Consider the following 17,849-nt stretch of genomic DNA (forward strand, 5'->3'; position numbering starts at 1 on the left):
ACAAATAGCGATAGATGAGTTCATACTTCATAGTACAACAAAAGTTGAAGGTTTTATATGCCCAAAATCTTTTGTGTCAATAAGCAATCATGAGAAATTCAAAACAAAACTTCAAAAGCTGAAGGTTTTATCGATGAAATATGCCCAAAATCTTGTGTCAATAAGCAATCATGAGAAATTTAAAAAAAAAATCAAGTCACGAGAACTTATTAAAAGTGACAGAATATAGTCAATCTACTAGAACCACTCAACGTAAAGAACTAAAGCAAAAAAATTTAACATTATGCCACTCCACCACACACACACAAACATACGTACACTAACTCCCCAAATCCTCTCCCTATTCTCCACCCACCCCCAACCACATGTGCGCACACACACATGTATGCAGGCATTCTGTACTTACAGCAGTCCGCCCCCAGATCGTTGGTCTTCTGACGGTGGATGCAGATCCATTTGACTCATTACTAGTTTTTGCAAGGCATGATGATGAACTTAAGACAGATAAATCAGGCTTTGGACTTCCCGAAGCAGGAGTATTCCCCCACGAATCATGTAATTCGCTAGCAGGCACACCTGATACCTTTTCATCTTCAGACCGTCTTTCCTGAACAGCATCAGGATGTGGTAATGGGGCATCAGCTTGATTTACCAATGTCTCACTGGTTCCGCTCAACTTATGATTATTTTGGATATCAGCATCTGAATCAACGCCTTCATAAACCTAGAACTCAACCAGATACGTACAAGCTCAGTGTCAACGAAAAGAATAAAGGACTAAACAATCTGAGTGACCAGAGAGAGCATTTTAAGATTTATCATGATTAACACAATGCAATTGATATCCTTTCTTCCATCTTTACATAGTTGCATATTAATCTTTCGAAAAGAATTGGAAATTAGTACTGACTAGGGCTAAAGTTGCACCACAGTGATTCAAAATATCGATCAGAAAAAGCATGTGGATATTGAAAAAAGTGTTTCTTGCACAGAAAGATAAGTGAACAGCTCAGTATCAAACACATTCAAAAAAAGGATTGAAATATATTGACATTAGCACAGCCTTAGGAGAAAAACCATAGCAGTATGTGCATTTTCATGTAAAACATACAGAGGTTCATGTCAGAGGATAAATTATCATGACACGAACTGTCAAGCACTAGAATACTTCAACTATGAATAATGATAACATCAACAACAAGAACGACAGTCTTGGGAAGACAACTAGCAAAAACCTTGTAGTCATATAGATCACTTCCTGCATTGCCACTACTTTCACTGGGTGTTCCACTAAGTGCCTGTTCAGGATCATCCTCCGGATCGAGGTCATTCTCTGCATCATGATATCCATCATCTGCAGCTTCCAGGATCTCATCCTCCATTGAATCATCAGTGTAACTACCCTCTGAATCAGAGTACATATCAGGTGAATGAGAGCCCCTTTGCGAGCAATCATCCTGCGTTAATAATTAATATATATTCAGAAATCTCAGAGATGCAGAAACATTGACCTATTCAAAGAAAGAAATGTGAAGGAAACCATGATAGTAGCTAAAACTGATGCAAAGATCTTATATTTTAAGGTGCCTTAGAATCAAAATCATATGAAGTAAACTTATCTCCAATGGCAGCAACGAGAAGGATGTCAAGACAAACCACTGTCACCGATATTTTGAATATATCGCAATATTATCTGCAATTTCAAGCTTGCCGATAATATCGAGAATATATCGTGATATTTTCAAAATATTGGCAAATAAAAATATCATGATATTTTTGAGTTTTTTTTTAAAGTTGGGATTTCCTATTTTTTTGTTTCTTTTATATTTTAAAACCTTTAAAACATGTTTCTTTATATTTTTGAAAAAAAATAATACAACTTATTATTTTCTTAGGTTTTTGTTGTTATTTATATTTTTTCCAATTTTTTAAACTCCCGAGATTTATCAACTTTTGAAAATCTCCCCGAGAAATTACTTTTAACAATACAGGTGATTATGAGACAAACCGACACTCAGGCACTCATATAAGGTTCATAAACATGGAATAAAATAATTGGTCTAACAAGATTCATAAATAGATCAGGAAGTCCAATCTCATACAAGAACTGCATCAATCACAAATGAAGCACTCACAAAACCGCAAACATGAAAACAGATAGCAGTGCACTTGGCAGGGTTCTCGAGTGTCACTTTTAAGGTGAGAAAAAATTAAGTGATACAAGCATATATCAAAAGACTAGAAGTCATGGGAAGTGGTGGAATGAGGTGGAAAAAAAAACTTCGTCTTAGATTTCCCAATCAGACACCTCTGTCAAGTAATATTACAGTTTATTTGTGCATTTTCCTATGAAACTATACCAACTCAAGCTTGCTAAAATAATAAAATGATAAAATAGATCCAGACAGAGTTTCAATTACCCAAGATTGTAAATGCATATCACAACTCATAGTGTATTTGTAAGAAAAAGGACATGTATCATAAAGCATTGTAAAAATCATAAATTTGCATAACATAATCCTAGAAATTGTAAAAAAAAACTAAGAATTCACATAATAGTGATTATGAGTGAAACTGAATAAAATGCAGCCAAATACAGAGTAGAGTCAATAAACAATTATAAATAATTAAAACACAATATTGACATTCAGCTAATCTGAAAGATCATTTCACGACACAAAATATAAAACATTTCATCCAACCTAACCCTAAGACTACTTCAAACTTGGAATGTAAATTTCCAACAATTTCTTTAGGGAATCCAAAATGTCCTCTTCTATGTCACAGGGATTCGGCTAGCAGGGTGATGCACCCGCGTCGACGCGGGTGCGGTCAACCCGACCCTGGGTGCGTTGACCGCACCCAGGGTCATTTTGGTCCATTTTTTTAGATTTTTTTTTTTTAAAAAAAAATTCCCTATGAAATGGGCTGCGGAATTTAAACAAAAAAAATCTTTGGGGGCGCTGCTCCCCTATAACCCCCCACCAGGGGCGGCCCCCCCTGGACCCGCGCTGGGGGGTACCCCCGGACCCCCCTTATATATATATATATATATATATATATATATATATATATATATATATATATATATATATATATATACTACATTTTTGCCCCTGCCGCACCCCCGCACCCGGGTTTTTTGGAAGTGCCGAATCCCCACACCCGCACCCATGTGACATAGGTCCTCTTGCAGTAGAAGCAATGATGGACTTTCATCCTTAGTTTCATCCTCAAAACTTGGGATGACCTCTGGCAATGGCTATCCAAGCTGCATCTCTGGCAATGGCAGTTCAGACAGCAGCCTGAGCCCTTCTCCCATCTATATCTAAACCAGCAGTTATTTCAGCATTGCCAGAGATGCAGCTTCTTTAGGTGGCACAAAAAAATTTAGGTGGCACAAAAAGTCATGGAAGTTTCACATACCCTGATTTTAGGTGGCACAAAAAATTTATGCTCAAAATATTGCACTTCTCTTGGTTACTGCATCGACTTCTTTATCCCAGCCTTTCCCTGAATACCTTATAAGAAATGTTTTTGATTGTAGAGCAAGTCGGGGTCAGCATGGCTTGAAATACAAGCCCTGCAGTATTGGGCCCGACCTCAGGTTGTTTACCATTGGAGAAATTTCTCTGGCCAACCCAGGCATGTCTCCAAATTTAACCACTGAGATTTTAGTCTTGTAATATGAGATATTCTGTAATAAGATGTTGAATTTACCGGTATTTGTTCTTGCAAGGACTTAAAATAGAAGGCTGAGAATGAGACTAACTTGATGAAGTCATGGAAGTTTCACATACCCTGATTTTAGGTGGCACAAAATAGAAGGCTGAGAATGAGACTAACTTGCTGACCCCGACTTGCTCTACAATCAAAAACATTTCTTATAAGGTATTCAGGGAAAGGCTGGGATAAAGAAGTCGATGCAGTAACCAAAAGAAGTGCAATATTTTGAGCATAAATTTTTTTCAGATATTTCTTTCAACCTGACCACTAGTCTATATGAGCAAACCCCATGAAAAGTAATTCACGGAAATCATAGGGTGAACAATCAAAAGGATATATACCAAGAACATCATACAGAGGCCTTGCAAAGATATTTCGCTCAACTAGTAAGGTTCTAGATGTAGCCATCAAGGCTTATAAATCCTTATCATGTTTCTTTAGGAAAAGAGATACATTAGTCTCACTCTCTGCATTCCTATAACTGATGCAACCCACATCGAAGTGGACGTCCCCAATGTCAAGAATAAGATGTTGCAGCAAACCAAAACCCACTGTTCTTTGGCACAAAACAAATATGTCAAATGTTCTAGGGGAATTATTGGTTGCAAATATGCTAATTATAAAAAAATTGTTGCAAATATAAAACTTCAAAATTATAGCATTCACTTTTAATAATGATGCACAAAAGGCAAAATCTAGGAGCACACAAATATCTAAAGGAGAAAGTTAACTGAATGAACTAAAATTTAACCAAAAAGACATACTCATATATGCACGTCTTTTGTGTAACTCATCAACAACTCCACTACAAAAATATCAGCTCAAAAGAAAAAAAGTGCATCACGTCTAACTGGTTAAGTATGGTAAATCTTACTCCAAATATGCTGTCATACTCCTCCAATAATGTTGTAACAATCACATGAGCATGGTTAGCAGCTGCAGCTGCAGCCATTAGTTGAGAAGAACCATCACCACTAATATCAAAATCACCCTCCACTTCACAATCACCTGCCAAAAGGGGACGAAGAAGCAGAGGTGCCATGCATGCTGCCACAGCCGACGCAGACATTCGATTCTCAGACTTATGAGAAGCAACAATCTGCATCATCTTGAGGATCCTAACATCAAGACAACTGTATAAGAAAGTGGAACATGATATCTAACAGAGAAAAAATGGGTAATTTATCAGCAAAAAAACATGATAATTTTATGCAAAGTGATCAAGTGCAAGCAACTATGATAATGTTTTCATCTGTAAATAGTTATGCAGGCACGTAGATGCCCTCTTATCACATCAGTGAGGTTAGAGAGATACAATCTAGTCACAATTCTTGCACAGCTAAGACTGCATTTACCAAATTATCTCTGGTAATTAATATGAATCCAGGTACTCGGATGCCCTCTTCTCACATTAGCCATGGATAATAGGGGTTAAATACAACAATCATTCACCTAAAATGGCTGGATTCATTTGCATTTAAGACCATGGTAGATTCCCTGGTTTGGTTGCAACATGCAACCATAGCAAAGTGCCTCGGTGTCCTTTGGCACTTGGCATATGTCAACATCCAACAGCAAGCTACAACTTGGTGAACATGGTTGAACCTATGATCTTGACTGTAAACCACTGAATTGCAATTTCAGTTTCTTGGCAAGACTCATGCTTCATGATCGAACTCAGTGTAACAAAAGTATGATCATTCAGGCCAGCAGATCCCTTCAGATCTTAATAAACTACTATTTGTCTAATAGACGCCAATTGATACAACAAAAATATACGCCATCAGTCAAGAAAGTGTAATAACAACCAAACAAGGCAAAAAGCAGTTAAGTATGATGTAATATATGTACTACAATTTTGTGTGCTACCCCTCTAGCTATGTATTCTTTTCAAGGGTATTCTTGCATTTTTTCATAGTGCGGTGTAGAGTCAACTGTTTTTGTCTTCTAGTAAGGCAGAGGGAACGTCTCCCCTGTATTGTTGTATCTCTCGTTTTAGAGCTAATGAAGTTTCGCTTTTCTTCATTACTATCTCTCTCATGGTTGGAACTCTATTGCTTTGATAAAAGCAACAATGACACAAACCAATACAATAAAAATGCATAAAAAATAGAAACCACCAACCATCATAGCATGATAACCTATTTTCCAGGATCATACAGCAGAAAAGTTCTTTCATCAAGCAGAACAAAATTCTATATCTGCCCAAGCATGCATTTAAAAAGCAGAGCTTATGTACCTCTGAAGTAGCCGACGATTAGGCTCTGGAAATGTATCAGAAATTGAATCTCGCATGGCATCAATCCTAGATTCACGATCATTTCCTACTCAGAATGCAAATGTTTGGACAGAAATAGAAACAAAAGAATACATCACATCTTCTGATTAAGAAAATTGAAAGGCAAGAAAGGAATTAAAAAAAAAAGAAAGTTAACAAAGAGTGAGAAATAGTTGCAGTTTCAGATGATAGACAACCCAAATTGCATATATAGGACAAAGTCATGTTAAATTATGTAATCAACCATGTAATCTAATATATATATTTTATATATATAAGGTAATACATATACATATATTAATATATATGTATATGTATCTACTTATTATATATATGAAATATATATTTTCCTATTGTTTAGCAGTAGGGGTAGTTTTAATCTTTTTACACATTCTTTTTGGAATATGTTTTGTAATTATTTTTTTCCTTTTTCTTTTTCATTTCGTTTTATTATTTCATTTTGTAAAAGGTAGTGTGTACCTTGGAGGAACCCACCATTTGTGACCGTTGGAGGGGCTCCAACGACTAGAAGTGGAGCCCCACCAAGGCCTCCACTTCCTCTATTTAAAGGGGCTCTACCCTTGTGTATTCTTATGGCTTTGGGTCAAAGCCCAAGTTCCTAATAAAGTTTGATTATTTATTTTTATGCTTTTTGTGCATTTGTGAGAGTTTGTAAATTTGTGCTTTTATGCACTAAGTGTTCTTATTGTGCATGTGTGCCGTTCTTTGTCAAGAATATTGAAGTCTTGATCGTAGTATTTTGTTGAAGATACTTTCACATGGTATTAGAGCATCGTTTGAATAAGGAAGATTGTGTGTTTCTTCATTTTTTGAGTGCCTCGAAAAACGTGCCTTCAAGCTATTGAATTTTGGAGTGGATCATCTTCTTGAGGCAATATTTTAGAAGCCTCCTTTATCAAGAAAGACTTGAAAAGCCCTTGAGGTATGTATTGTTTTTCATCATTTCTGGTATCAGAGCCGCTATGTCTACATCCTCACCTCTCGGTAAGACATCTTGGCTTCTAGATTTTGGTGCATCTTTTCACATGACTCCTAGTGTTTGTTCTCTTTCCGATTTTTCTAAAAATTCTCTTTCATCTTTTGTCTCAATGGTGGATGGAACACCTCTTGAAATTAAAGGAATAGGCAATTTTGAAAAACAAGATTTCTTTGTTCCAAAATTCGTCTTATACCAAAACTAAATTTAAATTTACTTTCGGTCTTTCAACTCTCGAACCATAGTTGCGATATAAAATTCTCTTCTAACAAATGTTGGATACAGGATCGTCAGCCTGGGAGGTTGATTGGGGAAGGCTCTAGGAGAGGAGACCTCTACTATATTGATTTTCTTCAAGTTCCAAAGAACCAATTTTGTAATGTTGACCAAAACAAAGATATTCATGCATGGCATAAGAGACTGGGACATCCTAACATTGTTAAAATCTCTTATTTGTTTTTTATTAAACATCTTTGTAAAGAGGATTTTTTATGTAATGAATGTATTCTTGGAAAGATGAAAAGTCTACATTTTACTCAAAGATCCATGTTTACGACAAAACCCTTTGAAATTGTTCATTCTGATGTATGGGGTCCGGCTCCTATGATATCTAAAGGACGATTCTCATACTATGTAATTTTTGTGAATGATTACACTAGATTTTGTTGGATATATTTTCTTAATCATAAACATGAAGTTTTTTCAACATTTAAAACTTTTCATATGATGGTTTTAAATCAATTCAATGAAAGTTTCAAAATTCTTAGATCCGACTCTGGTGGCGAATACCTTTCAAACGAATTCAAGAGTTATCTTGAAAGTTATGGTATTCTCCATCAAAAATCCTGTCCAAAAACCTCACAACAAAATGGGTTAGCTGAACGAAAGCATAGGCATATCATTGAAACAACTAGAATCATGCTCATTTCGCAAAATATTCCAAAGAAACTTTGGGTTGAGGTAGCTCTTACATCGGTCTATCTCATAAATAGACTTCCATCAAAAAATTTGAATAAGATTTCCCCTTTTGAAAAAATTGTATGAGAAAGAACCTGATTATAGCAGGTTAAGGGTTTTTTGATGTAAATGTTTTGTCCTTACTGATAAAAACGACAAACTTTCCCCAAAAGGTCATTCCTTGCGCCTTTCTTGGTTATTCTGAAACCCAAAAGGGCTTTCGATGTTATGATGTTAAAAATGATAAATTGTATGTTTCTAGAAATGTAAGTTTTTTGGAAAATCTTAGTGGTTTTGAAAACCTTGAATCTAATAACGAGAACGTAGATTATTTTTTTTATTTGATCTATTAACTGAAAGTGATGATACTAGTGATGATGAGTCAAATCAGAATGACTCAAGTGATAATGAAACCAGGAAAACCAGTCATGTGTCCTCTCTATTTCATTAACATGTCGATGAGGAACCTCCTAGAGATCCCATCACCTATACTCATAGAGATAGAAAAACCTTCAGAAGTGCCCTTGAAAGATATGATGATGCTAGTAGGACTGCTCCTCAAAGTGAGGAGAACCTTCGTAGGACCGAAAGACAGAGAAAAACTCCCTCTAGGTTCATCTCATATAAATCCTTTTCACTTAAACATAGAGCATGTCTAAGCGTCATTCATTCTTACATAGAACCTAGAAACTTCGAGAAAGCACGAAAATGTCCTGAATGGATAGCCGCCATGGATAATGAACTCGGAGCTCTGAGAAGAGCTAAGACATGGGAATTTCAAGACCTTCTTAAAGGTAAAAAAATAATAGGGTGTAGATGGGTATTTAAGGTTAAGACTAAGAGTGATGGATCCCTCGAGAGATATAAGGCTCGAGTGGTTGCAAAGGGGTATAGTTAAGAATATGGGATTGATTATGAGGAAACCTTTGCCCCGGTGGCTCGAATGGTCATTGCATGGTGTCTTATAATTGTTGCCTCTATCAACAAGTGGAACATCTATCAAATGGATGTTAAGAATGCTTTTCTAAACAGAAATCTAACTAACGAAGTGTATATGGATGCTCCTCCTAGAATGGAGACTCCTAAAGGAAAGGTGATTCGCCTTCAAAAAACACTTTATGGTTTGAAACAAGCCCCTAAGGCTTGGTATGACAAGTTTAATTCCGTAATGATAGAAAATGGTTTTTCATCCTGTTTTACTGATACTGCTTTGTTTGTTAGAAAATTCAATGTAGGAATTGTCGTCTTACTGTTGTATGTAGATGACATCCTCATAACTGGTAGTGATTCTAAAGGGGTTAAGAGCATGAAATCAATTTTGAAAGATAAGTTTGAAATGTCTGATCTGGATTTTCTGACTTATTTTTTGGGTATTGAAGTAGCACTCTCATAGAGGGTATTTCTTATCTCAAACTAAGCTTGCTTCTGAGATCATTGACAGGTCAGGTATTACAGATGAAAAGGTTTGTGAAACTCTTGCTATAGTAGGAACTAAAATGAAGATTGATGATAGTGTTCCCCTTTCGAACCCTAATCCCTACAGACAGCTTGTTGGATCATTGATGTATCTGAGTATCACCAGACCAGATATCTCTCATGCAGTCCATACTGCAAGCCAGTTTCAGCATGCACAAACTTCAGTCCACATGAGTGCCATCTTGCGAGTCGTAAGATACATAAAGGGTACTCTAAATAAGAGAGTTTTTTTGTTCACTTCTTCTGATTTAAAATTAATTACTTATACTGACTCTGATTGGGGAGGTGACCCAAATAACCGTCACTCCACCACTAGTTTTTGTGTGTTCTTAGGAGACTCACTGATTTCGTGGAATAGTAAGAAGCAACAAAAAGTTTCTCTATCTTCGACTGGAGCTGAATATCGTGTCATGGCGACTACTACCATGGAAATTGTATGGATTCATCAATTGCTAGAAGACATGGGGATCACAATAGAAGGGCCCACCAAGCTGTGCTGTAACAACAGAAGTGCAATTTATATTGCGGAAAATCACACCTTTCATGAGCGGACTAAACACATCGAGATAGACTGTCACTATATTCATGAGGTGTATCTCAAATGAGTCATTGACCTTTCATATGTCACGTCAGAATATCAGTTGGCAGATTTCTTCACTAAAGCTTTATGTGCTCCGCGCTTTAACTTCCTCCTTAGCAAACTCTCGATCATCCTGCCCTAAGTTTAAGGAGGGTGTTAAATTATGTAATCAACCATGTCATCTAATATATATATTTTATATATATAAGGTAATACATATACATATATTAATATATATGTATATGTATCTACTTATTATATATAAAATATATATTGTTCTATTGTTTAGTCATAGGGGTAGTTTAGTCTTTTACATATTCTTTTTGGAATATGTTTTGTAATTATTTTTTTCCTTTTTCTTTTTCATTTCATTTTATTATTTCATTTTGTAAAAGGTAGTGTGTACCTTGGAGGGGCCCACCATCTAGCCGTTGGGCCCCTTCCAACGATCACATTTGTGACCGTTGGAGGGGATCCAACGGCTAGAAGTGGAGCCCCTCCAAGGCCTCCACTTCCTCTATTTAAAGGGGCTCTCCCCTTGTGTATTCTTATGGCTTTGGGTCAAAGCCCAAGTTCCTAATAAAGTTTGATTATTTATTTTTATGTTTTTTTGTGCATTTGTGAGAGTTTGTGAATTTGTGTTTTTATGCACAAGTGTTCTAAGTGTTCTTATTGTGCACGTGTGCCGTTCTTTATCAAGAATATTGAAGTATTGATCGTAGTATCTTGTTGAAGATACTTTCACAAGTCAATCATCAAAAGCAAAGATAGACTTTCTCTGGCTATTTCCACCACAAATATAAAAAAATTATTATTAAAATCTGAAAATTATATATTCACATTTTTTTAGGTATCAAGGAAACTGAGGCTAAAATGAGCTTAAGCAGCATTTTTTATCCGATTCCCTTTGAATATGCAACATTTTTTTCTGATGGGGATATTTCCCCTAGATGCTTTAGATAATTGAGCAAAGAAATACTTATCTAAAATGAAAATTTGGAACATGACAAATGTTTTACAGGAGCTGGGGCAGCTTATTGTTAAAAATGTAAATACTAATTGCTGTTAGTATTTTTTTTGTCAAAAGTCAACTGGTCAACAAAGTTGACTAGTTAGATTTTAAAATAAGAGACGTTGAGAGAAGATCCAACAGCTCTATTTAGAGCCGCTGGGTTCTTCCCCAATGTCTCTATTGAGACTGTGGCTGTGTATAAATAGGGGATGACTCCCTCTCTAATGTATGCTTCTTGCAAGTATTCAAGTCAATAAAATATTATTTTTATCTCTTGTGCTTGCCCTTTTAGTAGGTGTTTGTGAGTGAACCCATTTCTGGTTCTTTGTGTGTTCTCTTTAGTATTTTTTTGGTGGACTTTGTAGTGGTTCTTTTGTGTCCACTTTGGAGATTGGTGAACATCTTCGGAGACTTTCATTTTCTAACATGGTATCACATGATATCAGAACTTGGTGATCAAGCTGAAATTGTTTTTGGTCCATTGGGAAGCATGTCACTCCAAATTTGAAAGTGTTAAAGCTCTCTTGCAATCCCTATTCAAGTGCAAGTAAAATCATGATTGTGTTTCAAGTGATCGATCGGTGGCATTTGCTTGGTGGTAGAGTGCTCGTGATCTCCACCTTTGCTCTTGTTTCTATTGAGAATGTATATATTGTTTATTATGTATATTGTTTGACGAGTCTGGATATGGACCTAATGTCTTTATGTATTCTTTACATGATTGATGTTATCGGGTCTAGACTGATGTAAGACAGACCCGATCAAACATGTAACATATATATTATTGAATATAGGGCACGATCCCACATTGGGAATCATACCACTCATTGTCGCCCCTCTTTCTCTAAATCTTCTTTCTCTTTTGCAGTGGTTGAACACTGGTGCATGACATCTCACATGGTATCAGAGCAGGTCAAGGCGTAATCATGAGGTCGTGTTCTTCTTCTTTCTTCCTTTGATTCTAAATCTAATTTTGTTAAATCAGATTTCATCCTCTTTCTTTCCTGAAAATCGATTTAATCATATTGGGTCAAAATTTTCTTTTCTTAAAATCGTTTAGTCAGACTCCTTCTTTTCTTAAAATCTCTTATTTTTCTCAAAATCGAATTTGGTCACGTCAAATCGATTTTTTTTCAGCAGTGTCAAATCAAATCTGATCATATCAGATCAGATTTGCCTCCTTTTAAATCCCAATTGTTCTTTTGTTCTCTAATATCGGATCTGATCGTTCCAGATCAAATCTTATCATTCTAAACCAGATCAAATTAGATCTGGTTATGTCAAATCGAATTTTCCCTTTCATCAGCGTCAAATCAAATCTGATCGTATCAGATCAGATTTACATCCTTTTAAATCTCGATTATTCTTCTGCTCTCTAACATCGGATCTGATCATTCCAAATCAGATCTTATCATTCCAAGTCAGATCTGATCGATTTCTTTGAATCTTGATTTTGTTTTTTTTCAAATCCTTTCCATTAATCGTCCTTTCTTTTGTCTATATCGTTGAATCAGATCCCAAAAAGGCTTATTTGTTCAGATCTGACCTAACCCATTATCCCAACATGGAGTCTCCTTTCTTACTTTCACGTTTGTTTCTTTTAAAACTCAAACCAAAGTTTCGACCCAACGAAATTCCATATTGTCATCATGTTTTGTTTCTCAAGAACACAAGGGAGTGCTGTTGATTATTCATGACTTCCTGCAAAGACTGTCTGCACTTAAAAAAAAAGGAGGGCAAATTTGTATTGTTGGGCCATTAAACTGCTGGACAGAGTGTTCCCTTGGATTGTCTTCCTTTCATCGACTCCTGTTTATCTTTCCTAATGGATTTCCCTTCCCTTTCGTCCAATTTTCTTGGTCAACTCATATTTGAGAAATTGAATAACTCGAATTACTTGACCTGGAAGAGGCAAAATTTTGCCTTTTATTAGAAGTTTGGATCTCTCTAGATAGCTCAATGGAACAATTCATGCACCACCAGAGTTTGTCCTGCAGAAAGAGCGAGATGATAAAGGAGAGGTTTCCAACAGATTGGTTCGTAATCCAGAGTTTGTAACATGGAGGAGAAAAGATCAGGCGGTTGTGGCCTACATTACCTCTACTCTCCCAAGAGGTATTAGTGGTCATTCCACATGAATGTTCGGCTAGGGAGTTGTGGCAGATATTAGCGCAGACCTATTCACAGATTTCAGAGGCTAGGATTCTTCATTTAAAGAGAGAATTTTAGCTCTTGAAGAAAGAAAATTTATCAGTTACAGAATGCATGAACAAAGGCAAAAGTATCACAGATCAACTAGCCATGGTGGGTTGTGAAATTCCTGACAAAGAAAAAGTTCAAAAGGCACTGAATGGTCTTGGATCTTACTACCACATGTTGGTCACCTCCCTTCTATGTCTTCCTTCATTGCTCAGTTTTGAAGATCTACGCGTGAAACTACTGCAGTATGAAGTCACCATTAGAGGTGAGGAGATGGCCCTGAATTCCAGTAATCATGAGGTACTTGTCACAGGAATGGTGTCAGGCCGAGGACGTGGGGGTTTTCGAGGCGAACGTGGACAAGGAAGAGGCAATCAAGGAGGTCGTGGATTATTTCACATGCGCAACATGTCACCTAACTCGTTCTCAAGGAACCAGCACTCTAGAAATATACCAACATGTTTTCAGTGTAATAAAAGGAGGTATTAAAGCAAATTGCTGGCATACTAGAAGACAAGCAAGCAAATTTAATGGTGTTGGATCTTCTTCTAGAGGACAAGCAGAGGAAGGCTCTAAAGGTGATGAAAAGGAGAATGTGAAGAATCTCTTGATTTCTGCTCTTTCAGGGTTGAGCTTCAAACAGACTGAGCAAGGGACTTGTTGCATTGACTCCAGGGCTGTTGCACATATGACAGGCGATGTTGGTAAGATTTCGAAACCCATTCCTTATCGTGATAAATTTAGTATTAAAATTGGAGATGGTGCTCTCCATCCTATCTCTCATGTTGAAAATGTTTTCCTTCCACTCCCCAATTCCTCACTACGTTTATCTGATGTTTACTATTCTCCCAACATTGTCAACAATATTGTTTCTGTTTCTAAACTTCTGGACGATACCAATTCTTCTATCGAATTTACTCATTCTGTATGTGTTAAGGATCTTCTCACGAAGAAGATGCTCGTTGAAGGAGAACGACTGAGAAATATGTATGTCCTCCATGAGTATCCTTCTGTTTGTGATGCTTCAACAAATTCACAGCCAGTTCAGTTAGTGTCATTCAAAGATTGTTTTAGTCTATCTCAGTGTCATAAGCCAGAGATCTGACATCATCGTCTGGGTCATTGTAATCGTTCATTTATTGAGAAACTTGTGTTCGGCAGACTTGTTCTACAGTCTAGTTTGAGTGTTGAGTTTGATATTTCTCTTTGTTCCAGTTGCCAATTATGTAAGAGTCATGTTCTTCCATTTCACTCAATAAATCAAAGAGCTTCTATAGCTTTTGAAATTGTCTATTATGATGTTTGGGGACCTGCCCCGCAATCTTCTTTATCGAACAACCGTTATTATGTTACATTTATCGATAGTTATCCCAGATACACTTGGATTTATTTTATGAAACATAAATCTGAGGTGTTCAAGCTTTTTCGCTCATTTTGTGCTTTAGTTTGTAATCAATTCTCGTCTAAAATTCAACATTTCCAATATGACGATGGCGGAGAGTATTTATCAAAGGAATTTACTAAATTTTTCTAAGATAATGGAATAAGCCATCGAATATCTTGTCCACACACACCACAACAAAATGGTGTGGCAAAAAGGAAACACCGACACATTGTAGAAAGTGCATTGAGCATGTTACATGACACTCATATCCCTTTAAGCTTGTGGACGAAAGATTTTCATTTTGTTGTGTATGTCATAAATCGATTGTCGATGAAATTTCTAGCGAATCAATCCCCTTATTTTACACTCTTTGGGGTTCACCCTGACTATAATGAATTGCAAGTGTTTGGTTGTATATGCTATGTTCATATTGGCAGTTCACAACGTGACAAGTTTCAGAACAAGGCATGCAGGAATAAGTTTGTTGGATATGTTGATCAGTACAAAGGTTATCGTTGTTATGACCCCACTACTAGTCACATCAGAGTTTCAGAAATTGTTGTGTTTGACAAGATTCATACTGAGGGCTCAGGAAGTGCAGAGGGACACAACAAGGACATTGAAGGTTATCAGCCATGGATCGTTGCTAAGGTGTTTAATCAAATGGTGACGCACGACGCTCCCTCATGTCATACACCATCCACTGAACGGAATAACACAGATGTACACTGACAAAGGGAAGAGTCACCAAATACACAGGATACTACTATGCCCGTCGTTTCAGATGTTACAAAGTTTCAAGGGGCTATCTATGTGCGGCGAAACAAAGACAATGATCTGTGACCTATTGTGCAGTCCAGGAGGCCTAAGAGGAAAAGGCCAACCGACTCAAACCCGATGCTACCATCCTCTCTTGGGTTTAGGGTTGCACATCCATGAATCGTTTCAATGAACATTTGATGAGCAGTGACTTCCATGCGATAATTCATAAATTCAACAAGTTCATCGCAACTATGCACGAGCAGCAAAGAGATGACTCTAAATTCATAATGGGCACACCCGTGAGCATCCAATGGAGTTCTTCTAAAGCTGCATTCAAGGTGCTTAAGCACGTAGCTCCTGAGGGCTCAATTTTCATAGCAAGTTGCTATTTCAAGAGGTCATAGAGAACCTTGATCATCTTGATAAGGGCCTCTATTTCCTTGAATTTTGGGTCTAATCATGTAGCAATCATCTACTCGACCATAGCACGCAGTTGCAAACTCAATTCCCATAGTGAATCTAGGAACCCCAATCGATCTACCATCATCATCGGACCCCATTGCCCTTTCTCTGATACCAATTGTTACAAGCCAAGCTTGTAGCAGTGATGGAATTGAGAGAGAGAGAGAGAGAGAGAGAAAGTTTGCTTCAATTCAAGGAGAAGCAGGCCTCCAACACCCTTGAGTAGGGGAATTTTATTTTCTAAGATGCTCGTTACAAGAGAAAAAGACTTATTTATATACTCTAATCCCTTTCATGAATTTGGATCTTATGACCCAACATGATGACCCACTTAAACTATGACCCAGTTACAACGACACACTGCATTGGGTTAGGGTCGTAACATCCGGTGTCTTCAACTCAACACCTTCACAACCACCCCACTGGCCACACCGGCGACCCCCGCGGTAGTAGTTTTCAGCTCATGTTAAAATGTTCTAGGGAACTTAAGGCATAACCCAATGATGATGGCATTCCAATTAGGGTGTTTATTTGTAGGTGAGGGTTTGGGGTTCAAATCTCGATGGTTTCCATCCCCTAGTTTGCCTACCTAAAAAAAGGATAGAAAGAAAGAAAGGAAAAATCCTATAGGAAGATGGTTCAGCTTAAAGGAAGAAAAATGGCACTTGTGGCATCCATGGTTTTTGATCATTGAGATAGTGTTAAGGGGCACCAATTGGATATCTAAAGGATTTTAGCAACACGATATTTTCATAAGCACACAAAGAAGAAGATTTCACTTCTTGCTCAAATCACATGGCCAGAAGTAGATCTCCCATGAACTGGCTCTTGAGAGTAGGAGCAGCTTCTCCTCCCACTTATTTTGTTGTGCCCTTCTCTTATTTTCTCAACCACATCTTTGTGACCTTGTCATACTACACTGCTCTTTTAGCTTTTACTTGATAAATTTTACATCTCTTGATTATCAAGTAAAATGCTATGATGAGTAACAAAGAAACCAACACAAGGTTCTTGTTTTTCAAGTGAAGGCACAAATGCATGATTTGGAAGTAGAATTGTACTACATAGAGAAGTACAATGAAGAGAACAAGAGAATAAATAACAGACTTCCCAGAACAAGAACTTAGAAGATCCCAAACAACTGATCTGCAAAATTAGCTTAAAAAATAGTTTAGTAAAACTAACATGTTACTTCAATCCACTCAAGAAGATTTTTTCACATAATTTCCCTTATATAAATATAAAAAAGAATTCTGGAATCAACATGAACTAAATGAAAATAACCAAATAGAGCATGCAAAAGTAGACTTACTGTATGCTTCCAGTAGTGCAGTGCAACAAGAAGCAGGAACTGGAGATGAAGGCAATTCCCGAAGAATATGCTATAACCATTGCACAGAGACCAGATTATATGAGAAATCTGCACTCTATTTTGAAAGAAAGAAGTAAATCATGTTGGCAGCTTCTTTAACATAAGAAAGAAAGAAAATACCTTTACACAGTCAGCAACAAGATGTGCATCTTCATCAGGAGAAAATTCAGTCTTCCCTAAAATTATACCAACACACATCATCTAAGACAAATGAGACATCCTAAAACTACAAATGCAAGTAACCACATGCATTGGCTTCAAAATTCTGAAGCACATCCAGAAGCGAAATATTGAAAAACTAACACCTAGGAGCTAATATAATATAGTTCTAGAAATCAAGAGCAGAAACAAATCAACCAGTTCATATAAGATAAAAGGGAAGGAACAGAAACCAGTATTCAAGAAAGGAACCTTGTTCATATTCTCGGACACGCAGTTCAACCTCTTCAACATCCGCAGCTTGTCTTAATATACCTTCAACTTTTATTCCTGGTAAAAGGATATCAGATGTCTGAGAGAGAGAGAGAGAGATAACACACACTTTGTGACATGGTCAAACTTGTGTCAAACTCGGTCAATATCGTGCCCCTAATTTCATCATTTTTTAATGATCTTGACTCTTGATTTTTTAGTTTTTTTCTAAA

The 17,849-nt window shown here is 36.8% G+C and overlaps 1 protein-coding gene across 4 annotated transcripts in view; it reads right to left on the reverse strand.

Annotated features, from left to right (window-relative positions):
• LOC149846049 (rho GTPase-activating protein 7-like) overlaps positions 1-17,849 on the reverse strand; it is a 29,203-nt gene that overhangs the window by 5,702 nt on the left and 5,652 nt on the right. For all 4 annotated transcript variants that reach the window (XR_016430240.1, XM_089996136.1, XM_089996139.1 and 1 more), the window contains exons 10-16: positions 17,617-17,694; positions 17,326-17,381; positions 17,146-17,215; positions 5,966-6,050; positions 4,601-4,844; positions 1,236-1,457; positions 407-724 (exon numbers count right to left, since the gene is read on the reverse strand). Coding sequence is in view for 3 of the 4 variants with exons in the window: in XM_089996136.1 (XP_089852262.1) it covers positions 407-724; positions 1,236-1,457; positions 4,601-4,844; positions 5,966-6,050; positions 17,146-17,215; positions 17,326-17,381; positions 17,617-17,694 (1,073 nt within the window). In the remaining variant the exon portion in view is untranslated. The remainder of the gene's footprint in view (positions 1-406; positions 725-1,235; positions 1,458-4,600; positions 4,845-5,965; positions 6,051-17,145; positions 17,216-17,325; positions 17,382-17,616; positions 17,695-17,849) is intronic.

Source organism: Nuphar pumila, chromosome 2 (assembly GCF_984573655.1).
Source record: "Nuphar pumila chromosome 2, dmNupPumi1.hap1.1, whole genome shotgun sequence".
NCBI lineage: Eukaryota > Viridiplantae > Streptophyta > Magnoliopsida > Nymphaeales > Nymphaeaceae > Nuphar > Nuphar pumila.